The sequence below is a fragment of the Solanum verrucosum genome, unplaced genomic scaffold (genome assembly GCF_900185275.1).
Source record: "Solanum verrucosum unplaced genomic scaffold, falcon-dt-bn FXZP01000057.1, whole genome shotgun sequence".
Taxonomy (NCBI): Eukaryota; Viridiplantae; Streptophyta; class Magnoliopsida; order Solanales; family Solanaceae; genus Solanum; species Solanum verrucosum.
This window is the reverse complement of record NW_026019947.1, coordinates 188601-207511: the sequence shown is the minus strand read 5'-3', so window position 1 is coordinate 207511 and position 18911 is coordinate 188601. Positions and strand designations below refer to the sequence as shown.

Genomic DNA, 18911 nt, shown 5'->3' with positions numbered 1-18911 from the left:
ATATATTTAAACATCTTGGTAGTTACATTGGTAATTGATGGCACACAACTAAGTTTTTTTTTTATACAGTCTAATAAGTGACTAACTTTTTCACCATTGTACTAATAATAAATTGGCATACTTGTGGCAATTCACACTAACAGGTATACCAAATAATTTATTATACCAATAAACATATCATAAGTATTCTGACGTTTAAGGTATTATAATTTAGACCAAAAAATACATCAACACATACCACCAATTCATAGAATCAACTATTCAAGCATAAGTACCAGATCACATACCAATCAACATATTATCAATTTTTCAATTTATTATATACACCAATTCAGATAATCAAAATAAACCGAACAATGTATCAAAATATTAATTTATTGTTGTATTTTATATTTGTATTTTATATACCAAATAATACAACAAAATACACATATACATGCACCTACAATCTTACTTGCAGTTGGTATGTGTACACCATATCACATATCAAAAGTAATATTGATACAATCTGTTAGCATACGCCATTCAACATACCAATTTAAACACACAATTTATGATGTTATTTTAAGTTGTTGCATTAATCAATTAAACCTAAAATTTTCAAAAAAATCCTATTCGACACATCAGATTACAATAAAAATCATATGAAGTTGTTGTAATTACACTAAAATCATTAACATAAAACAACAAATCAATACCAAAAGAATAAAAACCCAGATGTTGTGAAAAACTCAATATTATTCCACAAACAATTGATAAATTTTAATATTTATTTAATAATTAAACCAGCATATTGATGCTCCAGAACATAAACAAATCATATGAATTTACATTCCACCAAAATCAACAAAATAAACCAAAAGAATAACTACAAAAAAGATTTAAATCGATATGTTGTGAAAAATCAAATACAGCCACGAAAAAACCCACCATATGAACAATTTTTTATCAATTACCTGATGAGTCCCATCGCCCGCTGTGTTGAATTAGAATTGAAAAATTATTGGTATGCATTTTGGATCGTCGATCTTAGTAGAGAAGAGGAGTTTTATATTTGTATGAAACCTCTCTTCATGGGAGATAATATATAACAAATTGGAGTAAATCAAGGAAAGTAAAATAATTGGAGAAATTTAAGGGATACGTGATATTTGTGGCTGACTTGGTAAACGTTTTTAAAAAAATATATAAATTCTAATTTTGAAAAAAAATATATTGTTATATATAATTGAAAAAAAAAATTGCTATATTGATGTAAAAGACTTTAACTTGTATATTTAAGTTTTTTGCCCATTTTATACTAGAAGAACTTGTTGAATCTTAGGGGATACACTCATACCGGGTGAAATATTCTTAAGGACGGTGTCTTTCAACACACCTCAAGCTATGTGAATTTCCTACAAGAGTTCGTGGTGAAGTACAAGCTTTGATAAATTCGGTAAGTGTTAATGATGAAGGTGTTTTCCGTTAGAATTTACACCAATCTTAAGGATATTCTTCAAGTAGTTCTAGAATCACCAACATATATAAATATTCTTCTTCTCCAATTTTGGGTGTAGAAATACAAAATCATTTTAGTTAGCACAAGTGTGCTCAACAACATCAAAGTTTAACACCCAATCTTTCATTTTCACATATTAGCCACAAGATTCGCTTAATGACCACAATAATTTATATCATCCGCTTATTCAACTTTATTTTAATTTAGTGGGATTATCATTTCTCCAAATTTTCTACAACATTGAGGAATATGATGATTTACTTATCCCCAAACAAAACAACAATAATAATAATTCATGACTATGGGATTAAAGTAACTATGTCAATTTTTCCATTTAAAATACAGAAAATTATAGTATGTTACGTACCTTATTGACATGAACTCAAAAGTTCAATTATCAATTATTTGGATCTTTCTTTCTTCCTTCCTTTTTTTTTCCTTTTTTTCACCAACCACCAGTCACCCTTCTTGAAAAATTGAAAGGAGAGGGTGTCTCTAGTTACCCATCCAACTGCCTTTATTGCTTCCTTATTCCATGATTTTGCTATCAACTTATTCTTTTATATAGATTATAATCTAATCTTATGTGGTTAGAAATTGAGAGTAAGAGAAATTTCTTCCTTCTCTTTTCATATTCTATTGTGCTCGGTTTTGTTTTAAAGAATCTTTGTTAGTTTTTGGCTCCTAGTTTTATACTAGAAGAGCTGGTTAAATCCTGGGGATACACCCATATCGGGTGAAATATCCTTAAGGACAGTGTCTTTCGACACGCCTCAAGCTATGTGAATTTCCTACAAGAGTTCGTGGTGAAGTACAAGCTTTGGTGAATTCGGTAAGTGTTAGTGATGAAAGTGTTTTCCGTAATAATTTACAACAATAGGACCTTAGTATAGTATAAGTGTCTCTGAGATTTCGAGCATAGGTTGGGGGTACCATTTTCCCTAAAAGTTTTAATATTTATTTTACAAGGATATGAACAGCTGATCTTCTTAATGAAATTTTGGTACTAATAAATCGTGTAGAGGAGCTGGTCTTCCTCATTGACTTTTTATTGCGAATAATTTTTGTATTTTATCCTGCAAATTTTGCTTCTCAATATAGGATAATAATTACTTAAACATTTTTATTTGTGAGTTTTAATATGTTTAAGATAAAAAAAATTCAAGAGTATTTTTTTTAATAAACCGACTGAATATAGTATTTATTTTTTATGATTGCGCAAACTTGAGTTATTTTACTAGTATGAAAGTAGTAAATTTAGAAAGACAAAATATATAAACATGCACTTTAATTCGGCTTTAACTGACATTTATGCCCTTCAACTTTGAGTGTGCACAAGTAGACACTTAAATTTGTATAAAGTTAAACAAATAAGCATATGCATACTACGTGGCAATTTGTGTCATATATGGCACCCTACGTATATTATGTCATGTAGGACACGTTTGTTTACTTCTTCAATTCTATACAAATTTAAGTGTCTACTTGTGCACATCAAAAGTTGGAGGACACAAATATCAATTGAAGCAGTGTGGTAAATTGTAAAAAAAAAAACTTGGAATATTGTTCTTTTCTTTTTACTTTTCAAATGACGAGTCTTGTTTTTACTGTTATATCGGAAGTTACTTCATGTATTGCTTCTCGTAAAATGCATGGTAGATTACTAGGATACATATTCTAAAATAATGACCAATCAATGTATATCAATCCGTTGTAGTCTAGTTGGTTAGGATACTCGGCTCTCACCAGAGAGACCCGGGTTCAAGTCCCAGCAACGGTGGTATGTCAAATATGATCAAGCCATATATGTTACATGATCAAGCCATATATGTTTAGTTGAAGTTTAACAATAGACAGCATGGGGTTCTAACATATAATATTTATATATTAAAAAACCAACTAAAGGAGTTAGATGAATCCCCTTTTGCCCCTAGTCACAAGTGAAGGAAGAAACTGATATGAGAGGCATAGGGAAGACTCAATTATTAGCACAACACACAACTTTGACTCCGATAAAGTTGATCCTCATTTCTAGGCTTAGTCTCAAACTCTGATTCCAAAACTCAAAACTAGCCGGAGATGCCCATTTTGAGCTCCTCATTTAAACAGATGTTCCAGCTAAATGGAAGTGATTGAGCAATGAAAAAAATTAGTTTTTGACTTACAAATTGAATGGCATTGAGGTACTGTGAAAGAATAAATTTGTGTATACATCACATTGTGCCTTTTACGCGTGGAATCTATATATATATATAGGGATAATACATATATTTGACCTTAAACTTGGCTTCAAATTTTAACTTTGACCTCCAACTTTCATAGTGCACAAACAAGCACTTTAACTATCCAACCTTTTAATAAATAAACACGCGATTTTTGGAGCCAAGAGCGTGAAATGCAAACGCTGCCACGTGTATTAGTGAGCCACTCAATGGCTGCCAACTAATTAAACACTTTACACGTCCATTTTAGAACTAAAAAAAAAAAAAAATTAATCAAGGGTAGAGTTGTCATTTCAGCATTTTTTTCACTGTTGTGTGCCTCAAAAATTACTTCTCACTCGCGCAAAATGCGTGCATTTCACGCGTTTTGCCAGGTAAGACACGCGTGTTTATTTATTAAAAGGTAGGATAGTTAAAGTGTCTATTTGTGCACTTTGAAAGTTGGAGGTCAAAGTTAAAATTTGAAGCCAAGTTTAAGGTCCAATATATGTATTATGCCATATATATACGATGCTTGTAAGTAATGTATCAATTTAAGCAGATCCTAAGAAATTGTTGAACTAGTTCACAGAATCTTTGGGGATATCTCTTGAGGTAATCCACATAATAAAGACCAAATATCGACGAAAATCCAGCTGCCCATTACCAGTAATCCATCAAAGACCACACAAAGTATCCTTCTACATTGCAGCCATCTTCTCTGCATATTCACCACAATAGATATTGAATGAATACATTGTGTTTTAAATTTGTCAATCAAGTAGGATTTTAGACGCGAATAACTTACTTGATAGCAGCAAGTAGATAAGTAAGATAGTCATTGTGATAATTAATCCTTGAGAGTATCTTGTTGCGATGTAAATATGAATCATCCATTCCTGTAACAGTTCAAGAAATCAAAATAAGAGGCTCGGACCATTATTTCTTCTAGAGTCATTTTCAAATTCAATAATTATTGATTGATCGTATAGTTTAGAAGCTACATTGTAGATTTAGAGACTTACCATTTTTAGTGATTATGATTAGAGGGTTCTCATACTTTTGCTTGATGTAGTTCATTAAGCTTCTAATACCATGAGGTACTATGTACAACCATATTGAACTTGCCTGCAATTAAATACCATCAACATTGTACAATTACTTTTTGGTTGTTATAGAGAGCATATAGTATAACATAACATGAAAATCGTTCCAAATAAAACTTAGTTGTTATAGTGAAGTATTGTTATAGAGAGGTTTAACTTGACCCTGTCTACTATTGGCTTTATACCTTTGAATGCTGCAAGATACAAAAACACACGAAAAATACTTAGTTCTTAATTCAAAATGAATTTCACAATAAGTAGAATGAATCATGTAATTAGTTAATAGTGTTATCAATGACATACGAAGGGTAATGGCATCAGAGCTTGCGACAGAGTCATCGAGCATAACACCAATTATGTTGGTTTTGTTCTTGCTGACATACCATGTAGTATAATGATTTATTCCTATGAACCTTTAACGAGTGCAGAAGCGAAAATTTAGGCAAAAAGGCTTCCCACTCTTTCTATCATCGAACTCGGATACCTTCCAAGAATAACACACTCAAGATACCTGAATTCAGTAGCAAAACATTTCACCATCAAAAGGAAAAAATGGAGAGCATTTTTGATTGTTACAACATAATCTTTACCAGTCTAAATTAAACTCAATGGCCCTTTAATTTGTGTTGCTTCAATGTCATTTTTAGAGTTTGTTAAAGGTTAATACCAAAAGCTATCTAGTGATATCCCAATTGATACTTGTTGTGTTGGTTGCAACACCAATTGATCACAAAGACTAATCACAAAAATAGTCTGCATATGTATAATATATGTATATTCTATGTATACTATGAGTATAATCATGTATAGTCAGTTTATAATCTATGTATACTGGTTAGGAAAATCCCATTTTTATTGCATGTGTTTTATCTTTTAAAGTTTTTATTTTTTTTTTATTTTTATTTTTTTGTAAATGTCAACAACAAAATTGGTATGAGCAAGGAGTAGATTGTGAGTAACAATGTAAGGAGGATGGAACATCACCTTCCTGGTGTTTGTAGCCCTATATCAAAGTCTTGGATGACATCAAGATTAGGTTCATTGAAAGTGATCCAGTTCTTCATACTATCACCAAAATTCTTGAAGTATGTCTCCGCATATGAACACGCAAGGCTTTCATTGATTGAAACACCTTCCACGTTGTTGACAATTTTTTGATTGAAACACCTTCCCACAATGTTGACAATTTTTTCCTTGAGGCAAAGGAGTGCATCTCAGATCCTCCGTAGTATTGTGAGTCATTATTTTTGAAGATTCCGACCAACGTAACTTAGAATTCTCAACCCTCCAAATTTTGATAGGTTCTCTCAAAGAACATAAACAGAAGGAATCCTGCTTCAAATTTGATTAGACCTCATGTAACACAACTTATTAGCTTCAAATTTAATTAGACATTATGTAATCCAACTTATTAGATTCAAATTTGATTAGAGCTTATGTAACACAAGTGACTTTCCACATGGATACTTCTTGTTACCCCACTTGCACACAAACTTCAAATCTTGAACTGTTTCCATATTGCTATACTTAAATCAAATCAAAGTAAAAATTAAGATCAACTTAATAATAATGTCAAGACGGTACCTTAGTGAGAATTCTGACCCCACTATATTATTTTTACGGAGTGGAGTAAAGTTGTAAGAAAACTTGGACTATGTTCTTTTTGTTTGTCTTTTTTATGATAGACTAGTTTCCAAATATTAAGCAGTCTTAAAAATTAACGACCCTTAATATGTTCAACAATGCATTGTAGTCTAGTTGGTTAGTATACTCGACTCTCATCCCAGGTTCAAGTGCTGACAACAAGGATTTGAGTAGAAGAAATTAGCAACTATACATTTTTTATATAAAGTCTATTCTTCTAATTTTTTAAGACGTAAAATTGTAAATATATTTAAAATTATTTTTGATATGCAAAGTTATTTCTTTCTTCTTAATTAAAAATATTAGTACTCTATCAGTTTTAATCTTTTACCCAATTTTGACTTGACATGAAACTTAAAAGAGTAAAGAAGATTTTCAGATCTTGTGGTCTTAAACTAAATTATATACATATATGTACCAAAAATCTTTTAATCTTGTGGTCATAAACATGTCATGTGAAAAGTTGAATAAAAATTGACAAAAAAGAAAAAAACATTCTTTAATGTTTCAAAACGAACTAAAAAAATAGTATAATTTTTTTATTAAAAAAAACTTATAATAATTCTATTATTACTATAAAATGGGATCCCTTAAATTTTGGGCCCAAGACGATGCCTCATTTTTTAAGGCATTGAGTTGCCTGGAGTTTATATAATGTGATTCCCCAAGTATATATAACGTGATTTTCCAACGAAGGAGGTTACTAGTTAGGATGCATAGGGAGGACTAAATTAGCACTAAACACTACTTTGAATCCGATAAATTTGATCCTCATTTCTAGGATAAGTCTCAAACTGTGTCTCCTAAAACTCAAAACTAGCTCAAAATGCCCATTTTGAGCTTGTTTAAACAGATGTTCCAACTGAATTTGAGTACAAATTAATCACATAATAGCAGAAAAGAAAGTGATCGAGCAATGACAAAATTTGTATGATACCAAACAACCTTTGCAAACTGAGTGCAATCTATTGAATGACATTAAGATACTGTGAAAGAATAAATGTTTGTATACATCGTGTTATGTCTTTTTACGCGTAGAAGCTAAGCATATATGGTGCTTGTAAGTAACATGTATCAATTTAAGCAGATCCTAAGAAATTCTTGAACCAGTTCACGGAATCTTTGGGATATCTCTTGAGGTTGTCCTTGTAATCCACATAATAAAGACCAAATCTCGACGAAAATCCAGCTGCCCATTCCCAGTTATCCATCAAAGACCACACAAAGTATCCTTTCACATTGCAACCATCTTCTCTGCATATTCACCAAAACAAATATCGAATGAATACGTTGTGTTTTAAATTTGTCGATCAAGTAGGATTTTAGACACGAATAACTTACTTGATAGCAGCTAGCAGATTAGTAAGATAGTCATTGTGATAATTGATCCTTTTTGTATCCTTGAGAGTATCTTTTCGCGATGTAAATATGTTATTTGAATCATCCATTCCTGTAACAGTTCAAGAAATCAAAATAAGAGGCTCGGACCATTTCTTCTTGACTCCTTTTCAAATTCAATAAATATTGATTGATCGTATAGTTTAATAGCTACGTTATAGATTTAGAGACTTACCATTTTCAGTGATTATGATTAGAGGGTTGTCATACTTTTGCTTGATGTAGTTCAATAAGCTTCTAATACCATGAGGCACTATGTACAACCATACTGAACTTGCCTGCAAGTAAATATCATCAGCCTTGTACATATACTTTTTGGTTATTATAGAGAACATATAATATAAATGAAAATCGTTCCAAATCAAGATATGAAAGTATCGAAATTACATACCCTGTCTGCTATTGGCTTTATACCTTTGAATGCTGCAAGATACGTAAGAACAACGAAGAAATGTTTAGTTCTTAATGCACAATGAATTTCGCGATAAGTAGAATGAATCATGCAATCAGTTGATAGAGTTGTCAACGACATACGAAGGGTAATAGCACCAGAGTCTGCAACAGAGTCATTGAGCAGAGCACCAATTATGTTGGTTTTGTTCTTGCTAGCATACCATGTAGTATAGTGATTTATGCCTATGAAATCGTAGGAACCTTTCACGAGTGCAGACTCAGTTGGCGAAAATTTAGGCAACCGGCTTCCCACTCTCTCTACCATCGAACTCGGATACCTTCCAAGAATCACAGGCTCAAGATACCTGAATTCAGTAACAAAACATTTCACCATCAAAAGGAATAAATGAGTGAGCATTTTTTACTACTACAACAAAAATCCTTACCAGTCTAAATTAAACTCAATGGCCCTTTGTGTTGCTTCAATGTCATCTTTGGAGTTTGTTAAAGGCTCATACCAAAAGCTATCAAGTGATATCCCAATTGATCCATGTTGTGTTGGCTGCAACGACACTTGATTACAAAATACTCTGCGGATGTATAATATATGTATATTCTATGTATACTATGGGTATAATAATGTATAATCAGTGTATAATTTATGTATACTGGCTAGGTAAAGTCTCAATTTATTGCATCTTCTTCTTTTTTCAAGTTCTTTTTACCTTGTACTTCTTTTTGTACATGTCAACAACAGTGGCATGAGCAAGGAGTAGATTGTGAGTAACAATGTAAGGCTCAGTTGCAGAGTTTCCAGCTCTGCAAAGAGCTCGTAGGAGGATGGAACATCGCCCTGGTGCTTGTAGACCTACATCAAAGCCTTGGATGGCAACAGTATGAGGCTCATTGATAGTGATCCAGTTCTTCACCCTATCACCAAATTTCTTGAAGCATGTCTCCGCATATATCGCGAAATCTTTTCTGTCAATAATGACCAAAAATGTTACCTAACATAAATCCAGACAAGTTGAAATATTAAGTTGGAATAAATAACTTGTGGTGAAACTTACATGATTTGTGGGCTTAGCCATCCATTGTACTTGTCTTCTAGAGCTTGAGGAAGGTCCCAATGGTATAGTGTTACATATGGTTTAATTCCTAGGATTCATACACATTGTAACATTCAATTTATCTATGTTTAATGCAAAAAAAATAAAAAAAATGGCATAAATGCTAAAGAAATGATGTATACTCCTGTCCAATTCATGTGAAGGGGTTCGGAGTACTAAGGATCAAAATACTTAATTTTGACTATGAATTCAGGTATAGTTTTATTAAGTTGTTTAAAAATAAAATTTATATATTTGAAAACTACACAAGAAGTACTACAAGTCAACATAACTAATGATGCAAAATGCTTTTTTGAAAATAAATATTGAGAAAATCATTGTAAAATGATCGATCCCCAGACAGTAACACCTTCATGTAAAATGGGAGAGTAAGAATGCCAATTGTACCATGAGCTAGTAAAGCATTGATCAACTTGTTGTAGTGATCAACTCCAGCTTGATTGATTTCTCCAGTTCCATCTGATAATGAATAATAAAACAGAGTTAATTATTTGTTCTAGTGTGGTGCATGGTTATTTATTCAGATATTTTTTGATTGCTATATCAAAATATTGTTATTTTGAATAACTTTATAATATAAGAAGATTTACTAGGGAAAATTCTGGCCCAAGCAATAGAAAATCTATAGGCATCCATTCCCATATCCTTCATAAGTTGTATATCTTCCTGTAAAAATAAAAGAATCGGAATTATTCGATGCGGCGTCTCAATTTTGAGTTTTGAGTATGAATTTTTAATGATAGGAACGGCTATTCCTTTATCTAATGCAGTTCTAAATTAGTCAAACTGCTATGCAGATACCAAACATCAAACAAAAAAAAATCTAGAAAATAAAATTGTACTATAAATTAAATTTACCGGGTACCGATGATACTGATCCACGGCTACATCACCATTGCTAAAATCAATTACTTTACCTGCAAAATTCATCAATTTTTTTATTAATATTTAATTATGTTGCTCGGACTCTTCAAATTATTACTTTACTAGTGTTAAAAGATAAAGATAATTAGAAAATTTAGTAATAAAAAAGATAAAAACAATATTAGTGGGGGAATAGCATGCACAATTTTTTACCAAAAGAATGAGAAAATTTGTCCCATATAGTTTGACCTCTTCCATCCTCTTTCACAGCTCCTTCAAACTGCAACCATAACATATTACATATCATCTCATAAATATTAGACCAACTTTTACATATAGCAAACAAAAAAATCATATTTATATGCTATAGCAAAATTTGCATAATTGCGCTCTATAGCAAATATATATATATATATAATTCGCTATACATATACAATTGAAAGCTATGTCTATTTCGCTATACATATATACAAAAAAAAAGCAATTGTATAATTCGTTGGCTCCTCTTCAGATTTGTATAATTTTGTTGGCAGGCCATTTGTATAAATTGTTGTAAGCCTCTCGTTTGTATAAATTGTTGACAAAAATATTTGTATATCAAAATCGCTCTCTCTTTCGCTTTATACAAACATAAATTATACATTATATTTGTATAATATGTGTTTGTATAAAACGAGAAAGAGAGAAAGGCAAAAGAGAACTGGGTGGGGGAATACTTTTATTGTATAATTATAAGTGTATAAGACAAATATATATGTATTTGCATGTGTACATACAATTTTCTCTCGCTTTATACAAACAGAAACACAATTTATACATTTCTGTTGTATAAAGCGAGAGAGGCGAGCGATAGAGAGAGCGAGCGAGAGAGGGGAGTGGCGAGCGAGATTTTGAGGGAGAGAGGCGACTGGCAAACAATTTGCTATAGGGCACAATTAAATCAAAGTGTGGTTATATCATTTAATTTGAATTAATAGTTTGCCATTATGTACAATTTTCCCTAAATATTAATCAGTTAAATGTGTAAGATTAAAAAGATTATTATAGATGCACAAAAATAAAATATATTTATAATAAGTAAGTAATGATATTAGTATTCGCAGAAAAATATAGTTTTTCTTTTGCTATAATTCGTTTAACATTTTTTCAGATATTTGATATTGCAAGGAACTGGGTTGTATCTTTTAAGATTCTTGATATTGAATTATTATATTTATAGATTGTAAATTGATACTTATTATTGTTATTTAAATAAATTTTTATGTATAAATTTATATTTTATGTCAAAAACTAAATTAAATTGAACTTGTACCTATATGTTACAACGGTCCTTAGAAAAAAGTTACATAGTGTGTATAAATATATATTTATTTGACATAAATATTTGATGCAAATAAATTTTTATAATAAAATTTGAGAAAACACATAAGAAAAAATTCCTAAACTTATCAGTACGAAAAATTATACAGGTGTTTAAATACCCCCTTAACATCTTTCAAGTCATTTAAATATCACCCTTAGATTATTACATTACTCTCACCCGCCACGTCATAGCCACGTAAGCACCACATCATAGTCACGTAGGCACCATGCCATTAATTTTTATTTCTTCTTCACTTATTCATCATTTTTTCTTAAACACTTTTTTAAAAATAAATCACATCAATTAATTAAGTTATAAATACATACCCCTCCCCTCTCTTTCTTCTTCCTTGTACACCATTTTAACCTTCAATACTTTCATTTCTTCTTCTTCACTATTTAACAATTATTTTAAATAACTTTAAAGAAGAAAATATACTACAGTATTTACATTATCTTCTTAGAACTTTCCCACGAATTTTCCATCTTGAAGAATGAATTTATTTTATTGTCAATTTTTTCTTGACAACTCAAATAAGAAATAAAAATTACGTAAGAAAGTTGGTCCAAAAAAATAATATAAATTCTATGTAGGGATGGCAATGGGGCAAGGCGGGGAAGATTTAAGGCTATGTGAGGCAGGACGGGTTTAAGTTGTGCGGGGCAGTCGGGTGGGATGCGGGACGGATTGAAATGGATTTTTTAAAATTAACCCGGGGTGGGGCGGGTTGTGGGTATATGTGATTTTATGTGGGTTCAAAATTAATTTTAATTGTTTACATGTTATAAGATTAATAGAGCATTATTTATTAACATAATTTCTATAAATCTACTAAAATATTCGAGATAGTATATGAAAATGGTTCAACAAAAAATAATACAATTTCTTACCTGTTTTCCAATTGACCCCTAAAAAATAAATTTTAAGTCACTATCCTATTAAATTAATACAACTTAATGAAAAAAAATTTATTGTTATGAATTTTATTTTTAGTATCAAACTTAACTAGAAAAAGAAAATATTTAAAAAGTTATGCAGGCAGAGTGGGGCGAGGCTTATTAAAATATTTACGGGTTAAGCTTAACCCAATCCATCCCCACCCCCACCCCCACACCGCCTCATTGCCATCCCTCCATCCCTAATTCTATGAGATATCTGAACGGATCTAGAAATGACCGAAGATGAATTTGTCTTTGGGTCATTGTCAGATTTGGGTTTTGTTTTGTTTTGTTTTGTTTTTGAATCAGCTGTGATTTGTTCTTTTATTTTCTATGTTATTAAAATGTGACGAGTTTAGTCACACTTTGGTTAGAAAAAAGAGAAGAAGATAGTTTCATAGTTTTTACATTATAAAATAATAGAAAATTAAAATGGGTTACTCAAAATTCAACAACGTTTACATTTATAAATCGAAATCAATAATATAGAATGAAATTGACTAAATAAAATGATATTGATATTAAATTTTACGAATAATTAAAGAACTAGTAAAATGAAAATAGTGGATAAAGGTGAGGGATGAAGATGGAGGAAGAGGTATTTCAATGAATAAAGAGGTGCATTGGGGAAGACAAAAAATTAATAAGAAAAAAAACTTAAAGAAATTAAAAAGGAGATTTAAGAAAATTTACATATTTTTTGAAGAAGTATTATATCAAGAACAACTACTCCCTCCGTTTCACAAAGAATGACCTCCTTTCCTTTTTAGTCAGTTTCAAAAAGAATGACCTCTTTCCTTTTTTGGTAACATTTTACTTTTTGCTTTCCACGTGGCATGTTTAAGACCACAAGATTAAGGGCAATTTTGTACATTTGACATAACTTTAATTTAGGACCACAAGATTCAAAAGTCTTCTTTATTTACTTAAACTCCGTGCCAAGTCAAACCAGGTCATTCTTTATGAAACGGAGGGAGTATTAAATAGTTATTATATATACTAGCCAATAAAAAATACCATGCCTACGATTTTATAAAATTCAATCTTTTCTCTCTTTTTTCACTCTCTTTAAAAAAAATATACTCACTCTCTCTATGACTCTATCATGTCACTCATTAAGGACCTAGGGAATATTCGAATCACTTAAACGATATAAAGGGTTTTTAAATTGTGTTGCCAAAACTAAAGAGATTTTTATGTATTTTCTTATAAAATTTCTATTCAATAAAATAATCAAAAGTCAAAATTCTCAAAAAAGTGGATTCTATTGAAATATCGACCAAACAAACTTCTATCTTGTGGGGTGGGAGGTCACGGGAATGATTGGATAATTGGTTTATATGATCCTTTATTGGTGAAAGCATGAAAGAAAAATGACATTATTAAAAATTGACAAGTGGACTAAACGAACTTCAACTTGATGGTTTTCTTTAAAGCTTTTGTGTTTAATTCTCTATTTAATAATGGAATATTTATCTTTTTGAAATTACTGAACAATAAAGTCACATCTAATGGGGGACATATTTCATTATTTATGACAGAATTTATGATTTTAATTGCCTTTATAATCCAATCATATATCCACACGCTTATCTAATTATTGCTCCAAACTTCCAATAAAGTTTGTTTTATTTTCTTTCTTTTTCAAATTGTACTTCCTTCGTCTCAAAATGTTTATAATATTATTTTTATTTATACACTCCTTTAACTTCACCCTTATGTCTAACAAGCAGATGCGGAGCTATCTTTATTTTTATAAATTACATTTTGTAAATAGATCAACTTTTAACATATATGTATTATATGTTGATTTTTCATAATTTCTTTGGATTTACTTTATATACATAGTATTTGATCTCTTCCATCTCTGTCTGGCTCGTTGTCACCTATGTTAAAGAAAGGTTTGGAATCCTATAGAGAATGAAGAGGGGCCAAGGATTTTCCTTTCAACAGTGTTTATTTGAGGCTCCACTCTCCCCCTCCCCCTGAATAAGTAAGGCCCCGTTAAGCCTAGGCGAAGTTGGGGGATAAAGAGTAAGGATTATATTGAAGTTCCCTTAGCTCTGTTAGGCACTAGAGAGAGGTTAGCTCTGTAAATGTGTAGAGCCAAGTGTAGTAGTAAGCTCTTCTAGGCTCCTTCCCGACTACTGAATATATATATATATATATATATATATATATATATATTATTTTTAGTGAATTTTTTTTTCTTTTCTCAATAAAACTTTTATTTTAGTAAAAATGATGTGTATAAATATATAATGATGGTTAGTAAAAATTGGTACTTTCTTGACGCAATTGAGCTGCTCTCCCTCATCAAATAACCAATTCTGTTGGGAAATTTACCAAACCTAACTTTCTTTTTTATGAAAATACTGTTGTATTTATATTATACATTAACATTTTTAGTTTCTTAAAAATCAAAAAACACTAATTTTAATATTTTATAATTGTTAAACATAATTAACCTTCAACTAATAGATATACTTGCACTATTTGACATTTCAAAATGTCACTTTTTACAAATTTAACAAATTATCAAGTAGTTAAATCATTCAATAATTGATGTAATATGTTCAATTTGTGTTATTACTCCATAATTGACGGTGATCATGTTCTAAAAATATTCTAAATATCACATATTTCTTATATAAAGAGACAAACAATACATATTTTAGTTACTTAACATTATTACGTCCAGTCAAATATTATAAGGACTAAAATCAAAATTTGACAAAAATTGAGGGACTAAAATTACAATTAACCCTTTTATTTTTGTTGAGGCTTTTTTCTCTATTTGGAATATCTATCTACTTTTTGATTCTAGAACATTAAAGTCACATCATTGGTGGATATTTCATAATTAATTAGATGATTAAATGACTACTATACGCTTAATTAGCTAATTAATTGATTAAGGTTCCAACAAAATTTGTTTTGTTCCTTTTACCATTTTAGTACTTTGTTCCCTACTAAATGCACCTTTTTCTTTGTAGCTATTTGTCAGGAAATAGAAAATAAAAGTAAAAAAACAAAAAAATTCTAATAGAGAATTACTTTCAAGGAAAGCACCAATGGGATTTTTATTTTTTTTAAAGAATAAAATATTTCTAGATTTTACTCCTTTTTATGCCAAAAATTATACCAAACTTGAAGTAAAGAATAAAAAAGAGAGAAAAGTAATCTTAAAGCCATGAGAAGACACTACAACAAACAGAAATTAGAAACTAAGTCGCTAATTCATCGCTAAATAATATGTAACTAACAATATTTTTGATAATCTATCGTCAAATGTGATTAGCAATAACTTTTTACTTTATCTATCGCTAATTTCTAAAAGAAAAAATTAGTGAGATGTCCTAATTAGAAACTCTAGTTTCTTTAAAGTTCCTTGGATAAATACCTATTAACAACATACGCATAATTTTCATCAAGAGAGTTTATCATTTCCTATTTATACAATTAAGATACATTTCGACTTTATATATATTAAAAAAGATGAAAAAGAAGAAAGAAAGATAATTATTGGTTATGGTAAAGGATAATAATAAATAATAATAATAAATAATAATAATAATAATAATAATAATAATATATTAAAATAAAAAAAATATTGAATAGATATAGAAATGAGTGATTCACATTCACATGCATATGTAGAGAAAAAAAGAAGAAGAAGAAGACAAACCTGATAAGCAGAAGAAGCAGTACCAAAAACAAAGTCCCTTGGAAAATTGTTTCTGCTAATATTTTGTGCTGAATTTGTATTAATAGTAACAAATATTAAAAATAGTAATGCCCAAACATCAATGCCTCTTTTCTTCAACATAGTTTTTTTTTTGGTGTGGAGATTGAGAAGGTTTCTAAGTATAAATATATCAAGATAATCAAGAAGACAAAGGGACAGGAGGGAAAATTAAAAGGGGGTTTATGAATTCTATATTTTGGTTGGTTAGTGTTAGTTTTGGTGTGTATTTATAAAGGTTCACAAAAAAGAATTAATGAATAAACATATTTTTTTTATTGTAATGTATTAAAGAGGAGGATATATTTATGTTGGTTGTTGAGTGAAGCAAAAAATGGTGGCCCGGCAACTAATTAATGAGATAGAACTTAGAAGAAAAAGAAGCTAAGAAGATGAACCTTTTTTTTCTCTTTAAATAAGAGAACTCTTTTTTAGTAAAACTCCACTTTTTTATTTCTTTTTTTTCTTTGTGGGAATGGGGTAGTGGACATAATGGTTGCTTCCACACTTATAAGTGGAGGGTGGGGTGATGGAGGGAATGGTGGTGGGGTATTTTCTTGAATAATAAAAGTTTGTTTCATCATCTATTATGGATGCAAATTTAGTTGGAATTTCTTCTAGGAGACTAAAGTTTTAAGTTTGAGTTTTGGATATTAGATTGTTTTTTATATATATAAAAAGAAAAAAAAGAACTTTTTGGTATGATACTTAGCTTTTTAATGTGTTTTTGAACTAGTTAGGTTTCAGAGTGAGTATTTGAGATGAATTTGATTAAAAAAGTGGTAGAGTTTAACTTTCATCCACATACTAAGTAGAGGCGAATATGCACTTTCTAAAATATGGGTGCATTTGTGGCTTAGTGGTCAATGAAGTAGTTGAGAATCGTGAGGTTTCTGTGTCAAAACTCAGCAGAAAAAAAAAACTTGATGGACAAAGTTATTGTAGTCATGTTAAAATCTTAGTTATTTAATCATCAAGAACTCCCAAGCACACGAGTTTTCTACAAATAAAAAAATAAATAGAAGGCTTGTTATTCAACATTATACCATGACGTATATACTCGTGTCAATTAAGGTGTATGTGGATCTGTTCCAATTTTGAATGAAGTTGTTTGAAAAAATACAGAGAATTAGAATTTCCTCGGGATTTGAATCCAAAATTAGTATTTGTTATTGATTGGAGATGACATGTGTCCCGTAAAATTAGTCGAGGTGGCTGAAAGTTATTGGGACACAACAATCATTAAAACAAGAGGAATATGGGTGCACTAGCTAGTAAAAAAAATTAAGAAAAAAATGTATTGAATGAGAATTAATCGGTAATCCTCTAGTATACAAATTAATATATATATAAGAACAAAATATATGATTCATATAATATATAAATTAAACTCAATTAGCTTATAATTTATAAAAGAGCTAGTTGCCATTTTTTCATATATACGCTATGGTATGGTTTTATGGGAAAATATTATGAGCAATTTGTAATTTTAACAAAGTTCTAAAACGTAACACAACATAATTAAAGAGTTTTGTTACTTACCAGGGAAGAATATATGAAAGTCGATTCCCTTCCACTAATTTGTTTTAATTAGTTAACTTGTTATATATATATATATATATATGATTTCTTATCTCCGAAATTTTATAAATAATATTGTTAGAAACATTTCTATTGAGTCTTTTTAGAGATCTTAGAGATAATGTTTGCAAAAAATATTAGTTACAATAAATAATTGAATTGAACTAATTTATCACTTCATTAAAATCAATGCAAAAATTGAGGGATTGAAAACCGACGAACAATGTTGATTAAAAAATTTGAGGAAAAAACAATCTAGTTTGTCGTTTTTTATAAATCGAAAGCTGAATAATGTTTGCCGTGTTATTTATATGTGAAATTATAATTTTTTTTAAAATACCTTTTTAAAGAAAATCGATACAGTTCTTCAATTTTATTTTTTTTATTTTACAATATTGAGGGATTCCATTGGTTTTGAAAGTGCGAAATTGCAGTTGACGAATAAAAATAAAAATAATAAAAATATTTTATTAAAGAGCATATGAGTCGATTGGTAAAATTGTTAGAGATTTTTATTTTACACATAAGAAATATTCATTTTATACTTAAGAGATTTGAAAAGATTTTTTTCTAAGTTTCTTATAGTAAACTTGTACATGTGTTCGAGCGTTGCGCGGATATTTTTTATAAATTTCATTTAATTCAATTTAAAATTTCATTTAATATATCATAAGTCATAATATGAAACACTTAAAAGAGAAATTAAAGAGGAAGCAATATAAAATAAAGCAATTATGGAGAATATTGTAAAAATAGGCTAAAAAAAAGTTGTGAAGTAAAGTGAATATGGTTTTACCTACTATCCAGCCAAAAAATTAAATGCATGATTAATCAATATTTTTAGAATATCTCCCGAAATTGATAGCAGTGCACCCATCAAATTTCTCATTTTTTAAATGATTAATTAATCACAAACTTATTTGCTTTCACATACCTTTTTTTATTTCATGAACCAAATTAAATATTAAATAAATACATAATAAATAATAAAATATTGTTATATAATCGATGGTTTCAGCAATAGTTTTCTCGAAATATAATTGACTT

At 29.7% G+C, this 18911-nt stretch overlaps 1 protein-coding gene and 1 pseudogene across 1 annotated transcript; both read right to left on the bottom strand.

Moving 5' to 3' along the window:
- Nucleotides 1-4256: 4256 nt before the first annotated feature.
- LOC125810629 (beta-glucosidase 40-like) lies at nucleotides 4257-6325 on the bottom strand (annotated as a pseudogene).
- Nucleotides 6326-7498: 1173 nt separating this feature from the next.
- Nucleotides 7499-16658, bottom strand: LOC125810517 (beta-glucosidase 40-like). The gene is made up of 13 exons (XM_049489992.1): nucleotides 16227-16658; nucleotides 10451-10517; nucleotides 10232-10290; nucleotides 9964-10039; nucleotides 9761-9832; nucleotides 9314-9401; nucleotides 8969-9224; nucleotides 8690-8805; nucleotides 8385-8608; nucleotides 8242-8273; nucleotides 8026-8128; nucleotides 7794-7902; nucleotides 7499-7706 (listed from the first exon to the last, which is right to left on the bottom strand). The coding sequence occupies exons 1-13, from the start codon at nucleotides 16365-16367 to the stop codon at nucleotides 7532-7534; spliced, it is 1518 nt and encodes a 505-aa protein (XP_049345949.1). The 5' UTR covers nucleotides 16368-16658; the 3' UTR covers nucleotides 7499-7531.
- Between the last annotated feature and the right edge of the window lie 2253 nt (nucleotides 16659-18911).